We start from the raw sequence: 24,975 nt of genomic DNA, 5'->3' as shown, positions 1-24,975 counted from the left end.
AATAAGTAAGCAAGCAGCTGGAAAGGAAACTGCACCAAAAGCAGAAAATAGTAGCTAAGATCTCAGCCTTGCCATGGTTGCTGCCAGAGTGACACAGGCCATGCATATAGAAAGCATTGTGTCAGGAAAAGATAGAAAGCATGTCTTCTGCATTGGATCAGAAAAAACAAAGGTCAGCTGGCCTTGGTTATAGGCTGGGAATGAAAGGAGGGATGTGTTTTTCAAGAATGGTTGGCTAGGAGCAGATAGAAGGGATGCTCAGCAATTTGCAGATGGCACAAAGCTGGGGGAGACTGCTAAAACTTCAGAAGACAGGACCAAGGTTCAAAAGGAACTTGAAAGACTTGAATATTGGGTTTGAACATTCCCAAAAAAATGCATTCAGTGGCGAGAAAGGCAGGGTCCTACAATTAGGTAGGAAAAATCAGATGTACAGGTACAAGATATATGATATCTTGCTCAGCAGTTGCACTTGTGAGAAGGATATGGGTGCCCTGGTAGACCACAGATGAGACAGCAGTGTATTACAGCTGTCAAAAGAGCCAACACAAACTTGGGCTGCATTAACAGAGGTGTAAAATCCAAGATCACAGAAAGTGATAATTCTGCTCTATGCTGCACTGGTCAGATTGCACCTGGATTAGTGTCCAGTTTTGGTTGCTATAATAGAAGAAGGATGCTGAGGACCTGGAAATAATGCAGAGAGGAGCAACAATGATGGTGGTGGGCCCGGAGGCAAAATTTTATGAGGAATAGTTAAAAGAACTGGATAGGTTTAGCCTAACCCTAACCCTAAGGCTAGGGGAGAGACATCAAGGGGAAACATTATAGCCATCTTCCAATATTTGAAGGGCTATCATAGGGAAGAGGTTGTGGATTTATTCTCTGTAGTGCCCAAGGGTAGGATAAGAATCAATGAGTAGGAGCTTCACAGAAAGGGATCCAAGCTTGAAATATTTCCTGATAGTGAGAACACCCTGCCTCCTGGAATTGTGGGTGCTCAATCACTGGAGATTTTCAACCAAAAGTTGGACAGCCATTTGTCTGGGATGGCCTGAAGATTCCTGTCCTGGGCAGGGGTTGGACTAGAAGATATCCAAGGTCCCTTCCAACCCTATGATTTTATGATTCTATAAATCTTCAAACTGATGTTAGTGGGACATGTGGATATATCCTTAGTTTACATCTTTCTTGTGTTGATACTTTAAATGTACAGACCCTCTCCAGTATGTCAAGTAGAGCTCTTGGTCTTGTGACTAAGATGCTTTAGTTGAAACAAGAAAAACTAAGCCAAAATCATTCAGTCCTCTATGTCAGACATGGGATACCTGTTGCCTTCCTGATGTTGCTGACTTTCAATTCCCAATATCCCTCTGCATTGGTCATGCTGAGTTTGGTGTAGTTTAGCAGCATCCAGAGGACCACATTCTCCAACCTGTATCTATATACTATGGTAGCCTTCCTCAACCCAATGCCCTCTAAATGGACTGGGTTAAAATGCTTATTATATCCAATTGCCATGCTGATTTGGCATGATGAAAATATTGTTCCAACTGACCTGGGGGGCATTGGGCAGAAAAAAGCCATGGTATGGACATCCTTACACATGTAGCAAACATGGGAAAGGAATTTTTTAGACGGCAGAATCAATTAAGTACAGTATATGGGCTTCATTAATGAATGTTCCTAGGAACTGAAAGAGCTTTAGTCATAACAATCAGTACACCATCTTCCTCATTTATTAAACAATATAGCGTTCTACAGAAAGTCCTGATAATGTAACCTCCATTTGAGTCACTAGGCAAAAAGCTAGAACATGAGTCAAAATTAGGGGTCAGGTCATTTCCAGGGTTATTTATCCTGTTGCAGATATTGTGCAGAATTGCTCCCAAGAAAGCACTTTATAAAGCTTTCACACAGAATTAATTAGTGAGGCACACTGCAGAAGTAGTTCTGGTCCAGCTAAACTATTGATTGATGTATAGTTATTTCATACCTGAGCAACCTGCATACCAAAACCAAGAACTGGCAATGAAGAAAACTTAGCTTGGATAGGAATATTTATTGGAGAGATAAGCTTTAGAGATGTTACCTAGATTTACAGCTCTGCAAATAACTCTTGTTATTAATCATTTGTGTTTGAGGATTAGATTGATGCTAGGAGAGATTTAAATCCTGGCTCATTCCTGACACTTAGTTACCATCCTTTTGCCTTACCCACCTCACAGGATTGTTGTGAAGATAAATTTGAGAATGAAAGAAAAGTATGTACCATAACTTAAAAACCTTGAAGGAAAGGTGGGATAAATGCTCAAATATATTTTTTAAAATTATCAAAGCAACATAGGATCCTGTACAATTCAATGCTAATTCCAAATTTTTAGAATCTGTTATTAGAATAAAAATGAAGTCCTAGATACACATATTTGACAATACATTCTACTTAAGCCAGAGGAAAGATATTTTCATAGAAGTATGCATTGGAATGGGATACGTATGCCATAAAATAAACCTAAAAAAAAAAAATTCCCAGCATAGTATGTAACTCTGAGATTCCCTGGTGGTGTCCCATCCAAGTATAGGTCCAACCCTGCTTAGCTTTTACCAAGACCAGCCCATGGTAACAGCTGCCTAACCAAAAGCATGCAGTTGCACATTCTTCTTTTTAAACTAAAACTTATTAGCTGAAGTGGATATGACTTCAAATAGATATTCTTAGGATTGATATCTTTGTTGATTATGGACTCAGCTGATGAAATTACTTGAAGAAGAAATGAGAATCACTGGAAGAAGGGATGGGAATCAAAGAATATGAGTATATAATATTTAGTAGTTGAATGATGTATTTCCAAGTGCTCAAAATACTTCATATTTATGATTGAAGCAGTCTTTACAACAACCTGTAAAGTAGGATGCTAATTCTAAACTGTGATGCTGAGGTTTAAAAAAAATCGTTTGTCTAATCCGATGGCATTATCTTATGCATTACTGGATATAATTTATCTGTTTATCCTAGGGATATGCAACACAGTGCAGTCCAGACTGAACTACAAATCAAACAGTCCACTGACCATGCTAGTGGAGAACTGATGGGAGTTGAAGTCCACAACATCTGGAGAACACTGAGTTGCTTGCTTTAGTCTTAATACTCTACAAGAGACACTTTGAAAGAGAGATTCAATTACACCATTGGCCCCTAGCTGAATTTTGAGCTGTTCAGCAAAACTGCCTTGTTCCTTCTCTAAAAGATTCAGAGGTGTATTACTGTTATTTTTTCTTTTAAAAAGCCAGTGTCATCAGAAGGCTTTGCCAAGCCAAATCTGGTTATTATGGTGCCATCATAATTATGCCAATTTCCAGTTTCTCTGTTAAAATGAAAATCAAGTTGTTAAAAAAAAACTGAACCAGATCTCATGGGATATTATATTTACTTTGCAACCAAATTAAGGAATGCCTTCAGAAAATGTTCTTTCCCTTGCCAAATTTGCACTAACATTCAACAGCATCAAGTTGGCATGCTAGAAAAGCAGATTTTTTTTTTAGTATACATCTTGATTTTGTCACGTGGGTAAACTGCAGATACTATAACCTCTTTGAAACTGTCTTCCTAGCTCTGTCAAAAGAATAGATTTTAGGCTAATGTTTGGCTTCGTGGATGGATCACATAACACATTTGTTTTTACTTTCTATTATTTTCTCCAATGTTTTTGTTTCTGCAGTCCAAATCTGTTCACTTATGTAATGCTGTATGCCGATGACTGAAATGTTTACAGTGCTTTATACACAGAATAATCTTGGATTAGGATTTGCTTGACAATCTCAAAAGAGCTACAATAAATTTCAGAAAATTCAGTCTTCTCTGAAATCTATTATTTTTAATAGTGTTTGATATTAAATGCCATTTCTGATTTAAGGGAAAGGATTTCAAGTACTAACCCAATGTGTCTGGAAGTATTAAATACACAAAACCTAAATATACAAAACACATGTTTGCTGAGCAAGTGGTATTTTTCTTTCATTTCTTTCTCATCCCCACTCCCCTTCTGGAATTGTTAACCGTCATTTAAATATTTACACATGGGGCTGCCAAGCACACTAAAAGAATCTCGCTGCTTATCTAATGGAAGTATGTTCTCTGAAATTTAACGCTGTTAAAAAGATTTAATGCTTAGCTTGGAAAATCTGCCTCTCTTGAGAACAAATGATGCATCTGTTTGTGACATCCACTACCTTTTTATTTCTTAACAGTTAAAGACAAGGCTTTAAAAAGTGCACTTTAAATCACAGGGCTACTCTGACAGGCCAAAAGGAAAATTGAAAAGGATACCGGATAGTTTGGGCTTCCGGAAAATCTGCAGAATGAAAACTGTCACGCAGCCAAGTTAATTTGACTGTTCCCTTTATGCTTAAAATATTCAGCAGATATTTTATTGCTTGTGCACAAGAAACAAGAATTGTTATACTAGAAGAAGAATATATATGTATGTATGCATGTATATATGTGTGTATGTGTGTGTGTGTGTATATATATACACACACACCCACAAACCAACATATCATTGGTATCTGAAATGAGGTTGTACAATCTGAATCTAAAACACCAACCTATTCTGGAAGGTATGAGGGACAATTGGCAGGGAGAACCTCTACTTCAGTGTTTCTCAACCTTGGCAACTTGAAGATGTGTGGACTGCAACTCCCAGAATGCATGGCTGACTAGGGAATTCTGGGAGTTGAAGTCCACACATCTTCAAGTTGCCAAGGTTGAGAAACACTGCTGTACTTGCTCCAACTAGCATTTTCTCAATTGACTTTTTCCACATAAAGCTCAATGGGACAGTATATCACCGTTTTAATGATTGTTGTCAAACCCTTGCAGTTGTATGTGGAAAAAAAGTTTAGCTAAGCATAAGAAATGGGGAAGTAATTTCCCAATTCTGAGATGCTAGTTCAGTTCACATGAAATGCCAAGCATTTTCATATTTTAATGCCATTTCATACACATCAGTACTATTCCACTGGTGTCATATTAATCAATTCACCTTATTTATTTTTTGGGGGGGGGGAGTAGAACCAAGGGGAAAAGTAAAAAAAAAATTAGATCACAGATTTAGGACAGGTTTCAAGTAGGAATGAGCAACAGAGTAGTGATATTCCCAGGGTGCCAACTATATGACCTTGGATGGCACATGCATACAGTCTGTTTCATTTACCATTATCAGGTCTAGCTTGATTTCCATGAACTAATGAATCAGGAAATACTGGAAAGAAATTCAGAGTCCTAAAAATGTTTGAGGTCATACTGGCACTAGTTGTGTTTGTTCTTAGCAAGTCACACTATTCTCCCAAGATAGAGAGACTTGGGATATTTTTCTTTTAGAGCAGGCCACTGGACAATGAAGTAATCTGAAAAATGGTAAAGAATCTTTCCTGATAGGGATAGGTTTTCAACACGGCAGATGCTCTCGACATACACAGTGGTTATTTTCTTTAGTCCCAGTATCTTGAGTAAAAAGGCAGACACACATATGGGGACACATGTTCCTGGGCCATTGCACAGCACCTAAAAAGAAAAAAAAGAGTTGATCAAGCCCTCCAGAAATCTTAAAAATGTATTAGCAGCATGTACATACAATAGATATGCACAATACATTCAATAGGACTGTAAAACTCAGATTTAACACAAAATAATTACTGAAAAGATAAAAAGGTAATGATGACATAGGAATAAAGCTTCCATATTGGGAAGATGCACTTTAGCATTATATTCAAAAGGTGACTGGATTAAATATTTAATCAGCGTTGATCGTCTTGAATAAGCAGTCCCAAGTGTATTTGTAAGCCAATCAGAACTGGGAAGACTTTTATGTACTTTGGCCTAAGTGAGGAGGTGATTCACTGCCCCTCTGAATAACTCACACTGGGAAAACACAGTTTAAAAAACCCAACTTTTTGGACAACCAGGCAGAGAAACTTCATGCTGAGATCTTCATCTTTAGTTGAAGTTACTTGAGATGAACTGTAGCAGCTGGATGGCCAGCTCTTGAGTTTTTTTTCCCTCCTTGGCTTATTCCAGGGAACCTCTCTGAGCAGCCTGAGGTCCACCCTCCTTAATGGACTGGACTTGAGAATGGTCAGTGCAATCACAAAGTGGGCAGAGGTCTGCTGGATCTTCCAGTGAGTTGGACAAGTAGTTTCATCTTCAAGGTGGTCACTGGGCTCTCCAAAGAACTTCCTCCTTTTAGCATGCTGCTTCCTCACATCTCAGAAGTACAACCTTTCCAGATTCCTAGAGCAGGTCCTGCTTAATTGGACTTCACAGTCTGGAAGACGTAGCTGATTTTGTCTCATCAGCTGGACCCAGATTAGACAAGGGAGCGGTGTTCCAATGCCTACTCCCTGAATTAATCCAAGTTCACAGCTCCTGTGTTCAGGAAGCCAAGGAGAGTACTGATTGACTCAGGCAAAAAGATGAGTACTTAATGATAGAAACCCCCTTCCTTCTCCTCCTCTTGCAAATGTCTGTAGGCTATGTCCATCACTAATCCTCAAAATCCTCATACCATAAAAGGAACAATTGTCCTTTCTCTTCCTCCCTCCTTTCTAATGTATTATCTGCCCTTACTTATGGTTGTCTTCTCCTCCTACCCGTGACCTGTTACATACAACTAGGTCCTCAGTCCTCATTTCTTTTTCCCTCTTTCTCTCAACTCCCAATCCCCCACGTCAAGACATCCATACCTCTCCTTTCTCTGGCTTTTCCAGAACTCACACTTACTCTCTCCTTCTCTCTCTGTAGCAATACAGAGCATATATTGCACTGTCTCTCCCTCCTAAAACTGCATTGTACAGGCTGTTCCACTATTACCCCCCAGGGCCTGTTCACTTCTATCCCCTCAATACTGCTTATTGTTTTAAATGCTATTTCCCAATGACAGCTGCGTTTCCTTTCATTGTTATTTCCCACGGACTGTTAGTTCCCCTGAGTGCTTTGTGAATGTCTTCATGTTTTCATTGTGTTGTCCCTCAGTACTGCTTCTTTTGAATGCCGTTTCCCCCATTAAACACTTCTCCAATGAATGTTACCTCCTCTTTTACTGCTCTTTCCCACCTACTATTACATTCCCACTAAGTTCTTCATGAATGTTTTTACGTATGATGGTTGTCTTCTCCCTCAGTAAATTCAACCCTTCTCTCTGAGGCATGTGTGATTGCCATTTCTGAGGTTCATATTTACTCTAGGACATGTCATATTTAAATCCTTCTCAGTTAAAAGATCTCAGTTGTGTTCTGGTCCCTGATGAATAGTTCCTGAGTATACGTCCCCTTAAAAAAAAAAAAGATTTAAAAGGGAGATGCCCCATCTTTGCGGAAAGAAACAGAATGTGAAATAGTGTAAGGAATTTGAGATAGGCAAAGAAATCTAATTCTGCTCCCTTATAGAAAGAAAAGCATCTGAAAGGAGGAAGGTATTGTATGTGGAAAAAGGGAGGTGGGTGGGGGCACATAATAAAACTATAACAAAATCACTTCAAACGATTTAGTGCTGTGGAAAGATAAACTTAAGAGGGCTGTGACCAGTCTTTTCTAATAACACTGCATGATTTCATGGCAGATGGTAAAGGTTATTACATACTCAACGACGAGATTTGGGGGAAGTGGGGGAGAACAGCTTAATATGGAATGCAGTGTCTGCTGTTAGCTCCACTTCCCTTAATATGCAGTTAGTTCTGTCATAAATTCTGAAGATACGATGGAGGGCATGTTTCCCCATCTATTTTTTTAACCCAGGCCTTCCTAAAACTCTTAGCATGAAAGTATCAAATAAGAATGTATCCCTCAATATGAGCCTAACGCGTGTGAATTTCTGAGAAAATTACCAGTCAAAAACAGAACACAGGAGGAGTCTGGTAGCACCTTTTCCAACTGTATTGAAAGGCATAAGCTTTTGTGAGGTCCAGCTCATTTCATCAGATGCTGCAGCTCACAAAAGCTTATGGCTTTTAATACACTTTTTTAGCTGGGAAAGGTACTCCCAGACTACTCCTGATTTTTGCCACCACCGCCTAACACGTCTCTCCTCCTACAATGTCTCCAGACAAAAGCAGGGGAAAGGACAGGGTGCATTGGAACCATCCAAGATTTCTGTGGGAAGAAGAGGAGTTGTGAATGTGGTTAGCATGAGTCATCCATGAATTTGTTATAATTCGGCTTTAGAAAATCACATTCATAGGTCATGGGGGATAAATAGCTAGAAAGAAAAAGAAACAGCAGTGGTCTGGTTTAAGTCTACCTTAGTCTCTCGCATGACAATCTCCAATTGAAATAAATGGGAAAAGTATCTTGAATTCCACAATATTAATTGTTATTCTGTAGGGTGAACTGAAAATGATTTTTAATTCAATAGAGCATTATCTCAGAATTCTTTGTGCTATTTACCCATTCTAAATTACATTTTCTCCTAAGTATAACTTACCATAGAATGACTTTCACAATCTATCGTAAGAAACAGGAACTGGCAGTCCCTGGGCCAAATCTCACAAAACATGAGCCAAATCTTGCTCTGCAATTGTACCAACCATTCCTCCCCCATCTCCAGTTGCCAGCCTATAAGCAAAAAAAATGCACAGAAAAAATACCGGCTCCAGCAATTTGTGTTACAGAAATCCACTGCCACTCTTGAGGACCTTGTCCAAGTATTCTTCCAAACAACTAGGATTTTCTTCTTTCAGTCAAAGCTTAAAATCTTTTAAATTAACCAAGAAGGCACCCCAAGTAATCAACCAACACATTTTAAACATAGATACCTGTAGAAACTGCAGCTGGCAGGGCTACCAGGGAAAAAGTATTCTCCTGTCGTTCTCACACAGAAAGGAATCCTTCTCATAATGCTCAGTGACAAGTCCAAGGAGTGTTTAAATACTAAAAGAATATCCTTTGATCTTCAGAATAACTAGTTTGAAGACTGATGCAAATTTAAATTCATTGGATTAAATTTCACAGGCAATGGTCCTATTTTTATTAAACTTCTGTAGCCCTTTACACATAACAATGGTATGTTTCCCTCAAGCTGTGCTTGACTGTTGGTGACTACATTGACTATATTCAGATCCACATTCTGAATTTCAGATCCTGATTTAAGATGCATTTTAAGGCACATGCTGCTGACTAGGTGTGCATGGACAATGCACAAATCATGAAAACATCTGCACAAAGAGTATACTGCATTACACTTTACCAATATGTCTTCTCTTGAAGCCCTACGTTCTTTGCAATGCACAGCATAGACCACAGGCGTGAACATACAAAATTACAATCCAAAACATTAGTATGCCCTGGTGAATACAGGGGAACTTATCTCAGAAAAAAACATGCACAAGGGATAAGCTACCTAAAACTCCAAATAATTAACTACGGGTACCAACCTCCCCATAGATAGAGCACAATTTTGTACACATAGACACACATCTAATGTGATTCCTAAAAACTAAAAGACAAAACAGCTGTTTAATGTATATTAATCCTTGCCCGGAAGACTGGAGAAAAGTAGCAAAAATCATTTTTCCTTCCTCACTCCTTGCCCCCAACCATGGCACATTATGAACTTTGACAGTCTCCAGATGAAAGCCACTTCAGTGTATTGAACGTAGCAAATGCATTCAACTGACATTTACTGGTTCTAGTAAAGAAATCAGAGCTTCCAGCCTTGCAGGGATTAAATGTCAGCCAAGTAGGCTAAACATGGAGAACACTAGTTTTCAGACATCTCATGTGATGAAAAAAAATCCAGTGTGTTTTAATTACAAATTGAAGATCTCTAGATATTCCCAAGTTAAATGAAACCAAAAAATGACATTGTTCCCAGATCCTTAGAGCAAATGCTTGTCTTGAATGTAGTGCCATTTTGCTGAAGGAAGCCTTGAGGTCTTCATTGGAGCAGAGACCTATTAAGAGAGGCTGGTCTTTGTGAGCTAAATCCTGGTAGCGCAACAATCTATTTCCACATTCTGTGCCAAAGCCTCTTTGTAGCCCACTAATTGCCTGAAGTTTGGCAGCAAGTCACAAAGGCACCTAACAAACATCTCTGTATTCCCTCATTGCCTACAGGACACAGCTCAATTTACAAGTTTTTTTCCCCTCCCAGAAGGAATCAGCATGGCAAAATAACTACAATGCTGGGTGTGTGTGCAGCTCGGTTGCTTAAAATGCAGTCCTGCCATTAGTTACGCATGTCTAGTTTTAGTGGGACATAGGATGTTTAAAGAGTCTGGCCAAATTATTCTTGGACTTTAGGAAAGGAGTGTGTTTGTATGTGTCCTATGGTATTTGATATTTTTTAAAACCCCATGATAGCAGCTTAAGATTTATTAAGCTGCATTTAAGCTGAACAGTTCAATGTGGTGTAACATGCTTTTAAATCAGTATACAGGCAAGAATCAAGTACCTCAGCGTAAAAAGCAAAATCACCACTGGCTATAATCCCCAGTTAGCAAACATAGGTCTGTGCAACAAAGTAAGGCTCAAGCTGGTATCTTTGGTAGAGAATGTTCCATTATCTGTGACTTTCTGCTGACTTGTTTCCTGCTTTTGCTGTACCCAGAATCCTCACTAGCTCTCACTGAAGATGTTCTGCCGTGTGCGTGTGTCTGTGTGTGTGTTAACCCTGTTAATTAAAATTGTTCTTAATGTCCTTAAGAGGTATTGAACATAAACACATAATATTTGTAGGGATATGCAAATTAAATTTAAATGCAAATATGAAGGAAAAATGTGCTTTGGAGTGCGTAGAGGTATGTGGGTAGCACCTGTCTGCAATGCCTTACCCAGGTGCATCTTTTCTTGGACTCACAAGGCAGCTGTGTAATCCTGGGGAAAGGCGTGGCTTGCAAGCATGTGCTTCACTTGCAACTCCGCAGGCCCCAAAGCACTTTGAATTCAAAGCAGGGCAAAGCTCTAGCTGTGTGCTGTCAGTGACTACAGGCCACTTTGCTAGTCACAATATTATCCTGAGAGAGGTGCTGTATCTATACACACATGGTTGGGTGGAAGCCAAACCACCCACAACAAGATCTGGAAAAAACAAAAGGCAGAACATACAGACAGTAATAGGACTATGCACAAAATTGCTGGATGTGGCACAGACATTTTTGCACTGGTGAGCTGATGCAATATGGTAAAAAACAGGCTAAAAGAGACCAAATTAACTCATTAAGAAAAATCAGAAAATAAGGATAACAGGTAAGAGGGTCCCAACCCATAATTTCTGTCACACTAACCTTCTGATGTGACTAGAAATCAGGAGTGCTAGCCCAGGGTACTGATCCCTCCATCCTGTCCTATACCAGTTAGCCTGAGCACCAGCAGCTCAACTGGTCTCTGGGTCTCTCTACGTAAACCCCACTGCCTCACATTCTCCTTTTCCCAGAAGCCTGTTAGCAATGCTGTGCCCTCTTCTAAACTCTGGAGGGTTTTGGCAGCTTCAGGAAGGAGGAGAGGAACAGGATAGTCTGCTTCTATTGCCTACAGAGCTGGCGTGCCAGCAACAGAGAGGTAATCGATTTATAATAACAAGGGGTGTCATAGCAACTATAGAGAAGTCAAAGATAAGAGTCTCACTCTATTCAGTGATGCAGAAAAACGAGTTTTTCTAGCAGCCTTGCAAAGATTCCCCAGCAGATAGACAGACAGGTATTTTTGTATTTTAAGGGATGTGTGATGATACTTGGATGAAGATGAGACTCATCAAAACTTGCCTTGCACTGGCAAGTGTTATGGCTCAGCTGCCAACGAAGTTGAATAATATCTGTTTATTTAACATCTGATCCTTGTACTGAAGAGGACTAAAAAAATGAAAGTAGCAGGACCAATAATCTCTCTTTGCTCATGACTTACTGGTGAAATCCTGTCTCCATTTATGTAAACAGTGCTTGCAAGCAGCTATAGCCACAGGTTGCCAGTGGCTATGCTAAGGTCACTGAAGACTTTCCCCACATTGATCATATGAACAGCCACTCGAAAATGTCCTTAGGGGTACCATACAGTCTTACACAGATCCAAATGTCCTTGACTGCATTGATAACATGGGAAGTGGTGGGGAGGATGTGGATATCACAGAGCAGAAATGAGACCACAAATTGCCCATGCTCTGAATCCCAGAGCCTCTGAAGGGTATTTGCAAGGACATGGAAGAAAATTGGAAACCAGGAGAGTTGTGCACCTACCCTCCCAATTCCACCCTCACCAATTTAATCATTTAGACCAGATTTACTGTAACCTGCCCAAGCAGTATTGTTTTAATTTTCACCTTTGCTGCTTTGTGGGGGAAGGGCAAAAAGAAAACTGGCACAGAGGGGGCCTAAATTCCAGGGCCACTCAAATAAGGCAGGGGCCACAGATTGAGTGGCTCCAAAGTTTTACTACCAACTCTCTTTGTTTGGGCTCCAGCAACAGATCTGTAATTTACATTTGTGGAATAGTGCAACAGTGGACCTCACCACCCAGAAGCAGTATCACTACCAGCAGAGTTCTGGTGAAAGATAATTCTGCCATCCTTACTCTTCTGGAATTGCTATCTAAGGAGATGAAGATTACTTTGTCATAATAAAGATAAACTTTCAAAATGGCTTGCAAAGAGGAAAGCACATATTAATCTCTTTTATTCACTGCATTTTGGCTGAGTGACAAACTAACCAACCATATTTTCATCTAGTATTCTATAGGAACACAACCCATGTAGTTAGTGTATGTACCAAGTGAGCCGAGGCAATTAGGTTGAATTCAGTAAGCCACAGGTAAATATTCTGGGCAAATACAGCCATGATGATCAATATTAATACTAGCTGATACTTCTACCCTGTATAAGTGATATTTTTACTGTAACTGTAAATATATCATGGTGTATAACTGACTACTGCTTTTCTGTAATTTTAAATGTTAATTTTTAATTGGTTAATTTTGATTATGCTTGGACTGTACTCTGGTTGAGCTTGTTTTTTAAATGATTTTTTTTTTTGTTTCTTTGCTACTTTTTAGTGACTGCACATTCTTCTCTCTCCCCTGGAAGATGGTAGAATTTAGGAAGTTGTTTGAATCTTTTTCAGCAGTTTGTGATAAAAGAATAGTTTGCCTCCTTGGATGACTGTAGACTAACTATTTCTAATCCAAGCTTGGAAAATAATTTCACAGTGGATATCAGCCCACAGTTTTAGTAGCAAATTTGCCTGCACATCTGTGGACTATTTTAATTTTTTAAAAAAAGGTTTTACAAATTAAAACGAGTCCTTTCTTTTCATATCCTTAATAGCAGATCTTCTGATGAAGAAACAAAGGAATAGCTGTTACATTTCTGCCTTTTGATAACTTCAGAAAAGAAATGCTCCCTTTCTTTCTTCGAAAGATAAACATTAAATAGACAGACATCTTCCTTTTTTTGCCTGGACTGATACACAGAGCTCAACCACAAATATGCTTACTTGAAAAACAAGTCCTACTGTGCAAATTGAAGCTTATTACAGGTAAGAGCAGTGTCAGGTTTACAATCAGGTAAGCTCAGGTAAAAAGAATGGGTCATATTTCAAGTCTGCAGTAGCAGTTGACATTAAAATTCTAAACACATTAAAAATAAATTCCATTGATTTTAAAGAAACTTCGTTCAAAATAAACACATTTAGGATTGGGCTGCAATTTACAGTCAACTGTGAAAATGAAACCTGGGAGGGAAGAGTTTGTTAAGCATCCCTGGAAAGATCTTTGGTAGAATCCTCATTGCAAGGGTTTAAGAGATGACAATGAGCAAACATTGGGAAGCACAGTGCAGCTCTATGGAGGGTAGTGGATGTGCACATTAGATTTATACTTTCAGAAGGTTACTGAGAAATGTGTAACAGAAAGAAATGTTACTGTATGTTAGTTGATTTAGAGAAAGCATATGACAAAATGTATATTTCTATATTATGGAACCTTTGTGTGATATACAGTTGAAGGTCAGCTGCTGAATGCAGTTAGAGCAGTATATGATGGAAATAAAACATACATGAGTCTCAGTGCAATGCTTCAATTGTTGCTGTTTATTTGTTCAGTCGCTTCCGACACTTCGTGACTTCATGGACCAGCCCACGCCAGAGCTTCCTGTCGGTCATCAACACCCCCAGCTCCCCCAGGGACGAGTCCGTCACCTCTAGAATATCATCCATCCATCTTGCCCTTGGTTGGCCCCTCTTCCTTTTGCCTTCCACTCTCCCTAGCATCAGCATCTTCTCCAGGGTGTCCTGTCTTCTCATTATGTGGCCAAAGTATTTCAGTTTTGCCTTTAATATCTTTCCCTCAAGTGAGCAGTCTGGCTTGATTTCCTGGAGGATGGACTGGTTTGATCTTCTTGCAGTCCAAGGCACTCTTAGAATTTTCCTCCAACACCACAGTTCAAAAGCATCGATCTTCCTTCTCTCAGCCTTCCTTATGGTCCAGCTCTCACAGCCATATGTTACTACTGGGAATACCATTGCTTTAACTCTGCAGACCTTTGTTGTCAGTGTGATGTCTCTGCTCTTAACTATTTTATCAAGATTTGTCATTGCTCCTCTCCCAAGGATTAAGCGTCTTCTGATTTCCTGACTGCAGTCAGCATCTGCAGTAATCTTCACACCTAGGAATACAAAGTCTTTCACTGCTTCTACATTTTCTCCCTTTCTTTGCCAGTTATCAATCAAGCTGGTTGCCATAATCTTGGTTTTTTTGAGGTTTAGCTGCAAGCCAGCTTTTGCACTTTCTTCTTTCACCTTCATCATAAGGCTCCTCAGTTCCTCTTCGCTTTCAGACATCAAAGTGGTATCATCTGCATATCTGAGATTCTTAATGTTTCTTCCAGCGATTTTAACTCCAGCCGTGGATTCCTCAAGCCCAGCATGTCGCATGATGTGTTCTGCGTACAAGTTGAATAGGTAGGGTGAGAGTATACAGCCCTGCCGTACTCCTTTCCCAATCTTAAACCAGTCCGTTGTTCCGTGGTCTGTTCTTACTGTTGCTACTTGGTCGTTATACAGATTCTTCAGGAGGCATACAAGATGACTTGGTATCCCCATACCACTAAGAACTTGCCACAATTTGTTATGGTCCACACAGTCAAAGGCTTTAGAATAGTCAATAAAACAGAAATAGATGTTTAATGCTTCAATATAGAGCAGAAAATAAGACCAGGATATGAAATGTCCCCCTGGCTTTTCATGTTTTTATGGATAAATGTATAGATAGTATTTGTGGTGATGTATTGGTTGGGGATGTAAATATAAATCTTTTTTTTTTTAGATTTTTTATCCTGCTGTTATTATTTTTATAAATAACTCAAGGCGGGGAACATACCTAATACTCCTTCCTCCTCCTATTTTCCCCATAACAACAACCCTGTGAGATGAGTTGGGCTGAGAGAGAGGGACTGGCCCAAAGTCACCCAGCCGGCTTTCATGCCTCAGGTGGGACTAGAACTCACCGTCTCCTGGTTTCTAGCCTGGAGTCTTAATCACTAGACCAAACTGGCTTTTGGTATGCAGATGATACTATGGCTCAGAATTTAAATGATTTGCAGCAAATGTTAAACAGACCATGACATAATGAAGAGTTCAAAGACCAAGGTTGTGGGGTGTTTCACAAGAAATCAGGAATGAACAATAGCAAATCATATGCACAATGGTGAAAAACTATAGTATGTATCTTGGCAAAATGTTTACCAAAAGTGAGAAAAAGGATGGAGACATTTTTAAAATGTGCATGCTGATGAAAAGTTTTATGTTATGTTTTACATTACATAAATGTTTATGTTATTTGCTGCATATTTGTGGAAACATATGAAAATGACTAAGAATGTGCTTCTGCCCACTTTGTTATGTGGAAGTGAGAGTTGGATATATTAGAAGAAACATCAAGCAAAGTTGAATTCAGTAGGAATGGGGTACTTAAGAATTGTGTGTAGTAAAATAAGGAGATATGGTCAAGGATGAATGGGTGCTGAAAGAATGTGGATGCTATACAGAAATGAGAGGAAAGAAGTAGGTTGAGGTGGTTTGGTCATATAGAATGTAAATTAGGATCAAAGTACAAAACAAATATATGAAGGAAGAGTGAATGGTTGAAAAAAAGGGGAAGTCCAAGAAAACTGTCACTGGATGGAGTTGATGAAGTTCTTGAAAAAGAGAAGTTTAATGAACTGAAGGCAACATACGAATCAGTGTATGGATATGATAGAAGCAAAGGATGGCTTAGAAGGATTCAAAGAGGTATAGTGAATGGTGTTGGTGTGAACTGATTTTGACTGTGCTTCCTTTCCTTTTTCTTGTTTCATGCTTTTAATTTCTTTAGCTCACTGTTTCATACTTTTTCTGTGCTTTGCATAACATTGCTCACCCTGAAAGATGTGCACTGTTATATGTTCATAATCCACCCACACACACATACACAGGTACAGAACAGAATAAAAGGCAGTCTCTACAACAGCCTTCTCTAAGAAGATGCCCCTTCCCAACTGCATGTATTAGTCTACAACTCCAATTACCATTGTAACAGGTAGACAGCACTTATGGCCCAATATATTTGAAGAACCAGTGAAAGCATACAGTAATAGCACTGTATATTGTGTGATAAAATTATAAACTATCAGTTTCACATATAAAGATCATACACTTAATTAACATACTAGGTCCAAACTTATCCTGGAAAAAATGGCAAAGAATTCTGGGTCATCATCTGTGGCTCTATGTTACCTTACCACAGGCAAGAGTCATTTGTAAGCCAGTTTTAAACCCATTGCATGATGGTTATTATATAATCTACCCTATTTAGATTAACAGGAGGCCTTCAATGTAAGTTGCAGCCACTTGCTGATCCTCTTCATTGTTAAAATATTCACAATAAAAGCTGTATAAAAATATGAAGCTGTTTTGTATCTGGTCAGGCCAGTGGATCCATCATGTCCAGTACTATCCCTTTTAACACCAGTATCTAAGGCTAAATTATGCTTAATATTTATTATATTAAGTATAATATTTATACTTAATAAATAATATTTATTATACTTTTTATCTACTCACTGGCAAAAACATTTCTCAGAGCTGGCTACAAAGCATCTCAGGCAAAAATCTTTCTTGGACCTGCTGCTGCAAGTGCCTTGAAATGAAGGACCTTTTGAACTGAACCACTGAATTACAGTACATCTCTTCAAAAACAAGAGAGAGAAAAAGTCATAAAAAGGAAGTCAGGAATGCTGAAAGATCAAGAAATCAGGATGCCATTCAAATGTTTAGCTTCCTTAAGCACTTCTCTGCAATTGCAAACTATAATACCATATTCCTATTATTAGTATCCAAATTCTGGACCAATTTTTAAGAGTAATTGAAGGAGCAATGAATAGACTAGGTATATGTAAATATCCTGCCTTTTCTATGGGAATATTTTGTTGCTTGTCTTAATATATTATTTTTCATGAAAGATGGCCTAAAACTGCAGGAGTGGGAACTTTATATAAATGCTTACAGAAACAAACAGGAAGCATACAGATGATTAGAGTGACAATATGCAAGTCAAGTCACAACTAATGTTACATTTTCTACATGAGTATTAATGAACAGACTAATATGTTGGGGTAAGTTCTGAATAAATATTCCAGATGTCATAAATATACATATTGAGCAATGGCCAAGAATATTGTTCTGGCACCAGAAAGACCCTGCTCAGAATGTTGTTTACCCATTCATGTCATCATCAGGTGGATAATAAAACATAGGGCATACATAGTAAAGAGAAGCAAGATGGATACTGGATTTCCCTGGCTATAAAGACTTAGATTACTTAGGGCAAAATTCAATAGCTGTTTGAAGGTCAGAGCAAATGTTGGTATAGGTCAGATGGGGAAAATAAAGCTTTAATACTTCAATCAAAACTTCCATGCTATATATAGAGAAAGCTCATCAGAAGGCTTTGTTGCACCCTTCCCAAAGCTGGGACCTTCCACATGTGTTAAACTACAGTTTGCTCTTAGCCAGCAAGGATCATGTTCTCTGGGGATGGTCAAATAAATCAAATTAAGGCTGTTTTAGTCTAATCTTTTCTTTTCAGCCATGCATGTTACCATTGCCAAGCCTGAGTACTTGAAGCCAAAAAATATGCTACAGTACTCACAGTGTTCCATTCCTCCTCTAGGAGTCCATGCTAGTCCAAGGGCCTATCAGTAGAAACAGGAGAGATACTTGGTGCAAGCCTAAGAAGAGGGACTGGCTGGATTTTAGAAAGTGACATTGTAAGAGACTCTCCCTTCAAAAACTAGATCTGCCACACTGCAGAATACTAGGCAGAGTGCAGTGCCCCAGACACCAAAGGAGCACGGTGGGGATAGAAGGGTACCCTACTGCTATATTCAGCTGCTCTTTGGATAGACATTCACAATTATTGTGTGCACTATGGCCATACTTAGGAAAATTAAATATTGCTTGCTCTCTCCTCCCCTTAAAAAAAATATCTACCCAAAGAAAGCCTAAATATTTCCAAAGCAAACATTCCAAAGAATGCAATCTCTATTATTGACAAAACAAAGAACATACAGCTCTCTCTTACATTATCAGATATCCTTGCTTAGATAACTGTCAGCCACACTGTGTACTTTCTGAATTCTGGAGATTGTATCATTCCCTCTCCTTCCCTGTATTTCAGGACAGCACTGTACAAAACCAGTTGAAACTGCATGGGACTGCAGGGAGGTACTGGAAGGTAATGAGCCAAAACCATACATAGAACAGCAGTAAGTCAAATGTTTGTCTTTGCTGAAGTGGTAGCTGAAATGGTAGCACTGGGTTCAATGGTTCAGAAGAACTTCACCATTAAAATACAGTCAACTAAAAATTCAGTCCTAGTCCCTGCCCAAAATAGTAACAATATACAAATTATTATTACTAATAAACTAAGATCTAAGAATGACTGTGAACTGGTTGTATTTTTCAGTATTAAATATCAGAGCTTTAACCTGAAGATAGAGATGACTTGTGATTGATTATGTGCCACCAAGTCAGAGTTGACTCTTAATGACTATAGAGATAGATTTTCTCCAGGAGGAAATGGGTGATTGGGTATTTATATTTTTCTGCATTAGCTACTGTATTTTTCACCTAGGGTTTTATTGGATTGTTGTGCAGTACTGGATTGTTTGATATTGCAACTCAAATTATTACAGGTTATCTAATTGATTTTGACTCAGCAATCTAGTTGGTATTTTAAAATAAATCAGTGAAAGTTAAATATGTTGACATTTCACTGATTTCAATGGGAAAGTTTAACCCCTTTAAATTATGCTCATTTAAAATGGGAATTGTACCCAATTGTCTCCATCCACCAATGGATTTTTTGGCTCCCAAATTTGCTGTGCCGGATTACAAGATTCACAAGAGCAGACTGTCAGAGTGTGTGAGTAGAGAAGAAAGGAGTGCGAGCATATACAGAACTCCACATGTAGTCCTAAGTAATGCTCAACATTGGTTATAGGCTTCAGAACTCCCTGATAAGGGAACGTAAACTAGTAGCTTCCACTGTTATCCTTATATCAGCAGGCAAAAATGCTTTATTTAAGTTGCTATAGAAGGCTTTGCCTACTTAATGGAGGGTTAGTTTTACCACTGGGGTTTTAATCATGTCTTGTGATTCTTATTATACTGATTTCATTTTTATGCTAAAGGATTTGAGGATCGTTTATTGGCAGAAAAGTCAATAAACTTATAAATCCACTAAATAAATAAAAATAATTAACTGAGTACTTCGCCATTTCCTCTAGTCTATAGGAACACTTTGTTAACATTACCCATTTCTTATCATTGCCACGAACATGTGCCCAATATATTTGAAGGAATTTCTATGTGGAGAATAAAAGACCAACCCTCTCATGCTGGCTGATACTTTGCTGAAAGTATGTTATATCTTGCCCGTTTTTTGACCTAAGCAGGAACCTACTGATTTATCCATAATTCTCTAACATTGCAAAGGATCCTGGGATGTATTTTTTCCATACTTTTATTTCTGAATTCTGCAATTCTGTGGTCAAAAGTTGCTTATAAAAATAGGATCATTTCTGTAAGTAGGTGGAATGAAGCACCCGCTTACTTATTTCTCATTTTGTTATATGCCATAATCTCATAGTAGATTCCTGACAATTAACATAGTAGACTCCCAACTTCAGGCAATGGAACAAGTGGATTCCAGCCAAACATTTAATTGCTAACTTCCTGAAGACATCTGGAACAGGTGCTTTTGTTCCTCAAGAATGGAGAACTCCTGATTGGCTTGCTACCACAGCAGATCACACAATATGTATCACTGAGAGGATTTCAGAGCAACAATTGTTAGAAATTGCAATCCACTTTGTGCAGAGTACAACAACCTCACAATGAGTTATTTTGAGGATATTCTCTAGTGACATGGATAAGGCTGGCCTGACCCAGGCAAAATAGTGATGCGTCTGCCGATGGGAAAGAGGGGCATAGAGAGAAACAGCAGGTGGGAATGGAAGAAGGTTCTCCTTGCCAATGGTGAGTCCACCATTTAACTCTTGAGCTACTACTGCCCAAAATATTATGTGTTAGTGAAAATAAAAATATACTTCTTTTGTTAAGGGAAAAAGTATCCATGTATGTCAGGAAAAATCCAAGCATTATGTAAAAATATGACCAAAATTACAGTTACAAGATTTATAAATACAAAATGATTTAATTGTACATATCAAATGCATATTCTCAACAGAAGTGTAACATGCCCATTCTCCAATCTAGAAAATAAGTATAAAATCTAAGTATTGTTCTGGGGAAAAAACCCATACAAGGGATTCCTTCCAATAAATATAGTCTACTTATGCTTTTTTAATTAAAAAAATCAGCTTATCTAAGGTATCTGTATATGAAAAAACAACCCAGAAATGTGACACAAGAAAGTAAGACTATATTGGAACACGACTTAGAATACTGGTCTGACTCTACCACTGAAGAGAAAAGACCGTCTAATAGGAATTATAATATAAAGGAACAATGCCACATTATCCGTTCTAGCATGCTATTTGAGTGCCATGAACTTAAGACATTTTGAAAGCTGGAAAGAGAACGGAAAGTCTTAGCTAAGTGAAATAAAGACGCTTTTAATATAGTTCTGCTGTCTGAGTGCTTCTGTAACAAAATGTAGCTGTTACGGTGATTATAAGCACATGAATTTGGCACGTAGCTTACCTCCAAAAGTAGGATATAAAAACAGGGGGATACCTCCTTCATCTTTCCATTTTACAGTACTTAATCTGACATCTTTAAAAGATATGGTAATCATGTGGCCTGAAAGACTTGGCTGCATCCTTGATCATCATTATTGTTGTCAGACTCAAGTCAGAGGGCTATTTTCTACCCATCTAGTTGTAAACAAGTCTGAAACCCATGAAGTTCAGAGGACCAGATGTAATCCTTACTATATCACTCTTTCACTTACAGAAGGCAAACACTGTAGGAGCAGGGCTGTGTCAGTCTATAGTAGCCAAAAATTAGAAGGAATCTATAGCACCTTTTCAGACTAACAAAAAAGACATAATTGTGTTATTCTGAAAAGGTGCTACCAGACTTTTTCTGATACAAAAGGCAGGAAAACTTGAAGAGCCTCATAGCAATCAACCAGAATCAAGTAGAACAACTTTTCTTGTACTTTAGCAGATTGGGTTGCAAACATACACATGCCCCATTTGAAAAGCATCTTTGATGAAAAGGGGAAATAAGAGCTCTCTGTGTATGGGGAGGGGGAAGAGAAAGCTTTTAGTAAATGGAAGGAATTTCTTTAAAAATATTTAAAAAATTAAGCCCATGAGGAGTATGAGTTAGAAAGCCCTGAAGTTAAATCTTGTCTAAACCACAAACCAACATGGAGGCCTACAGGCAAGTGCCTTTTCCTCTGACAGTGTCACTGAATCCAACTCTCTCTACTCCATTGTGGGGATTACAGTTTGGCCTAGCTTCCAAGGCTGTCATAACATAGTTGACTCAACATTTAGGAAACCTTTTAAAATGCATTAAGTATAAGGATTATACCATCATAATAATCATCAGCCTCATCATCTCATGATTATCATCATCATCTCATCATCATCAACCTGGCTTCTGGGCACTTCTGTCTCTCACCATGCATGCCCAACCTGTTGCTCAGGCATAGTAATGGAGCAGGAAGAATTAGCAGAAGAGAACAGAAGTGGAATTGATCCCTTGGGCTGCTTAGAAATTCCACCAAAGCACAGAAAGAGCCAAGGTTTTAAGCACACCATCTTTCTTACAGCACTGGCTCTTCCACTTCTTCCTCTACTCTCTAGAGCCTAATTCTGGCTCCAGAATAGAATTTAAAAGTAATTCTATTCCAGATCATTTCTGGAAAGAACTGGGACATTTGCTGCCAGCATATCCATGGCAGGATGAACCCTAGGCCAAAATGAAATCCACCTAGTATTTGCCATTCCCAGAAAAAAAAAAGTGGTAGGAACAGATGGAGATGGTATTTATCTTCTAATACATATAAAGCGGCTGAGGTGATCTTTTTTATCTTTTTAAGCTTAAAAAAAAACCTCTCTGCACTTACAGCAGCACCTGCCTCATTGAAAAGCAGAAGCTTCATCCTGGTGCTTCCAGGAATGAATGAAGAGAAAAGACCCTTTAGCCACCCCAGAAATTATTTAAAAAGTAAGTCCAATCTTAGTTCTGGTAAAATTCTGGTGGATTTTTCTAGAGGTTTTTAATAAGAATAAAAAACCTTAGATCTACCATGGTCCATTCATCCCAATTCTTGAGACAGTTTGTAAATGATCTCTTGGTGATCAGGCAGCAAAACAGAAATGTTTGTTTTCTCCCTTCCCTTCCCTTCCTTCTTTTACTCCCTCCCTCCTTTTTATTAAACTACATATGTCTAAGAATGGAACAAGGGGAAGCATGGGATAGTAAAACAGTTTAGTAGATTACTTTAGCAGCCTTGTTTGACTCGTTACTTTGTTGACACAAGAAAGAACAAACAGTTACGTAAAGGCATGAGCCACCATGTTGTGATACAGAGGTAAGCAATCAAGGGTGACTTTTGGGCAGCCATTGGTTGGGCTCATACAATGTACCAAGCCATAATGTGATTACTTGGCTTTGGCTTAGAATGACAAATGAGCCCAAATACAAAAATAATACATGAATAAACACTTATGTGCACCAATCTTCTTAAGAGCATTAAGTTTTATTAATCTATGGTGGTTGGGACATAAACATGGCTGTGCAACAGCTCACTCTAGTAGCTGATTATCTTAGCCCACCAGCAGAGCTCAAACTAGTGGGTTAAGCTTTCTGTCCCCAATTCCTACAAGGTGAAAGCAATGTAGAAGTTAATCTATTATCTCTTTCTTACATTCCTCAAATTCCTAGGATTTCTCAGCTGTAGTTAAGAGAGGTTTGGGAGGGCACAAGAATTTGCATGATCAGTTGTTAATCTATAAAAGGACTCCTTAAAAGCATTCCAAAATCCTACATCGGTCTCTGTTAACAATACAGTAGAAACACAAACGGGAAAATAATCCTGCCTACGCTGATTAATGCCTGAACTCTCCATAAATTCCATCATTGGCAACTATGTAATTTTGGGTTCATTTGTTGGTTTTCTTGGTACTTCCTATTTTAAACATTTAATTTCTGAATTCTCTGGCAGACATCTCTGACAAATGTTGTCAATTCAGCACCAACTTTTTGTTCCTCTCCTCCAAAGGCTTGTAAACCTACGGGACCTGGTGGTCTGCCAAGAATGTGGTGCTTAGTGGTTCTGTAAACACACTCTCACCCAAAGGCAGATTAATATGTGAGGCTGTTGAGGCGATTTTCAAGATCAAAGCTAGTACTGTAGTCTGATTCTGATAAAATGTTAAACTATATAATAATGAGATTAAAGAAAACAACAGATTTAATGCAGCAAATGTTTGGGGAAAGTATGATCAAATGTTACATAACTCTCTCATTCCATTGGACTTCATGCAAAGGAAGTGGCTAACGTCTCTCATGAGGCAAATCAGTTGACCAGAAATGGAAGTAGGGGTTTCTCCTTTCAAATTCACTATTTTTTTTAAATCAAAGATCTTTAGCTGAAGGATATGGCTTTCTGGAACATGAGGCAAATGCAGCATTTTATTTATTTATTCATTCATTCATTCGTTAAATTTCTTTGCTGCCCATTTCACGTACGACAACACTACTCAGGATTTCCTGATCTAATGGCAAAAGGAAGAGTTTTCACGGACAAAAAGGATTTCTTTTGGATTGTCTTCGCTGTTTGTCTTCCCATCCTCAACAATTACCACCTAGACTATCTCCTATGGAGTGGTTGGCCTGCATTCTTCTGATATGTCTCAACTGCAGCTCTTAGCAGTCCCAGCCAATGTGGCTAATAGTGAGGGATGTTAGAAACAACAGTGCAATAACATCTGGAGAACTATAGGTTCCCCACTCCTGAAAGTTTGTAGTTGAGGAGAGATTTAAATTGGGGATTATGAACTGCAGTTCATACTGACTTCAGGCCATCACACATCCAGCTCACAAACCAGTGCGGTTTCCAGTGAAATCCAGGTCCCCGAGTGTGATTGCTTCACCTACAGCTGCTAAACGCAGAGTGAAAATAAATTTGATAAAGCCATAATTTACCACAATGACAGATACAGATTTACTGTGTGGCTATACACCTCTTAAAAATCATAAAAAAGGTTCCTGTGCAAAGTCCATGTGACATTTGGCAACTGCTCTGAGGTTTTGTGGTTTTTTTGGCACTGTTATTTCAAATGAAAAAGATGCATAAAAGTTAAACTATTGCCAGAGCAAGCTTTATCACTATTCCTTGCATCTGTCACAACAGTATTCTCCTGTAAGCAAAAGATTGATTGTTTTAAGAAAAAGTTGAATTACCTCCCTTTGGACTTTA

The 24,975-nt window shown here is 38.6% G+C and overlaps 1 protein-coding gene across 3 annotated transcripts in view; it reads right to left on the bottom strand.

The window, feature by feature from the left end:
* Window positions 1–1,721: 1,721 nt before the first annotated feature.
* The window catches only part of ALG14 (ALG14 UDP-N-acetylglucosaminyltransferase subunit), a 34,057-nt gene continuing 10,803 nt past the window's right edge, over window positions 1,722–24,975 (bottom strand). The window contains exons 4-5 of one of the 3 annotated variants that reach the window (XM_063298285.1): window positions 8,477–8,607; window positions 5,480–5,563 (exon numbers count right to left, since the gene is read on the bottom strand). In XM_063298285.1, the coding sequence (XP_063154355.1) occupies window positions 8,497–8,607 (111 nt within the window). In that variant the 3' untranslated portion in view covers window positions 5,480–5,563; window positions 8,477–8,496. Of the gene's footprint in view, window positions 5,564–8,476; window positions 8,608–24,975 lie in introns of all 3 variants that reach the window. The other 2 variants (XM_063298286.1, XM_063298284.1) reach the window with 2 other exon arrangements.

The sequence above is a fragment of the Candoia aspera genome, chromosome 3 (assembly GCF_035149785.1).
Source record: "Candoia aspera isolate rCanAsp1 chromosome 3, rCanAsp1.hap2, whole genome shotgun sequence".
NCBI lineage: Eukaryota > Metazoa > Chordata > Lepidosauria > Squamata > Boidae > Candoia > Candoia aspera.
This window is presented reverse-complemented; position numbering and strand designations above follow the sequence as displayed.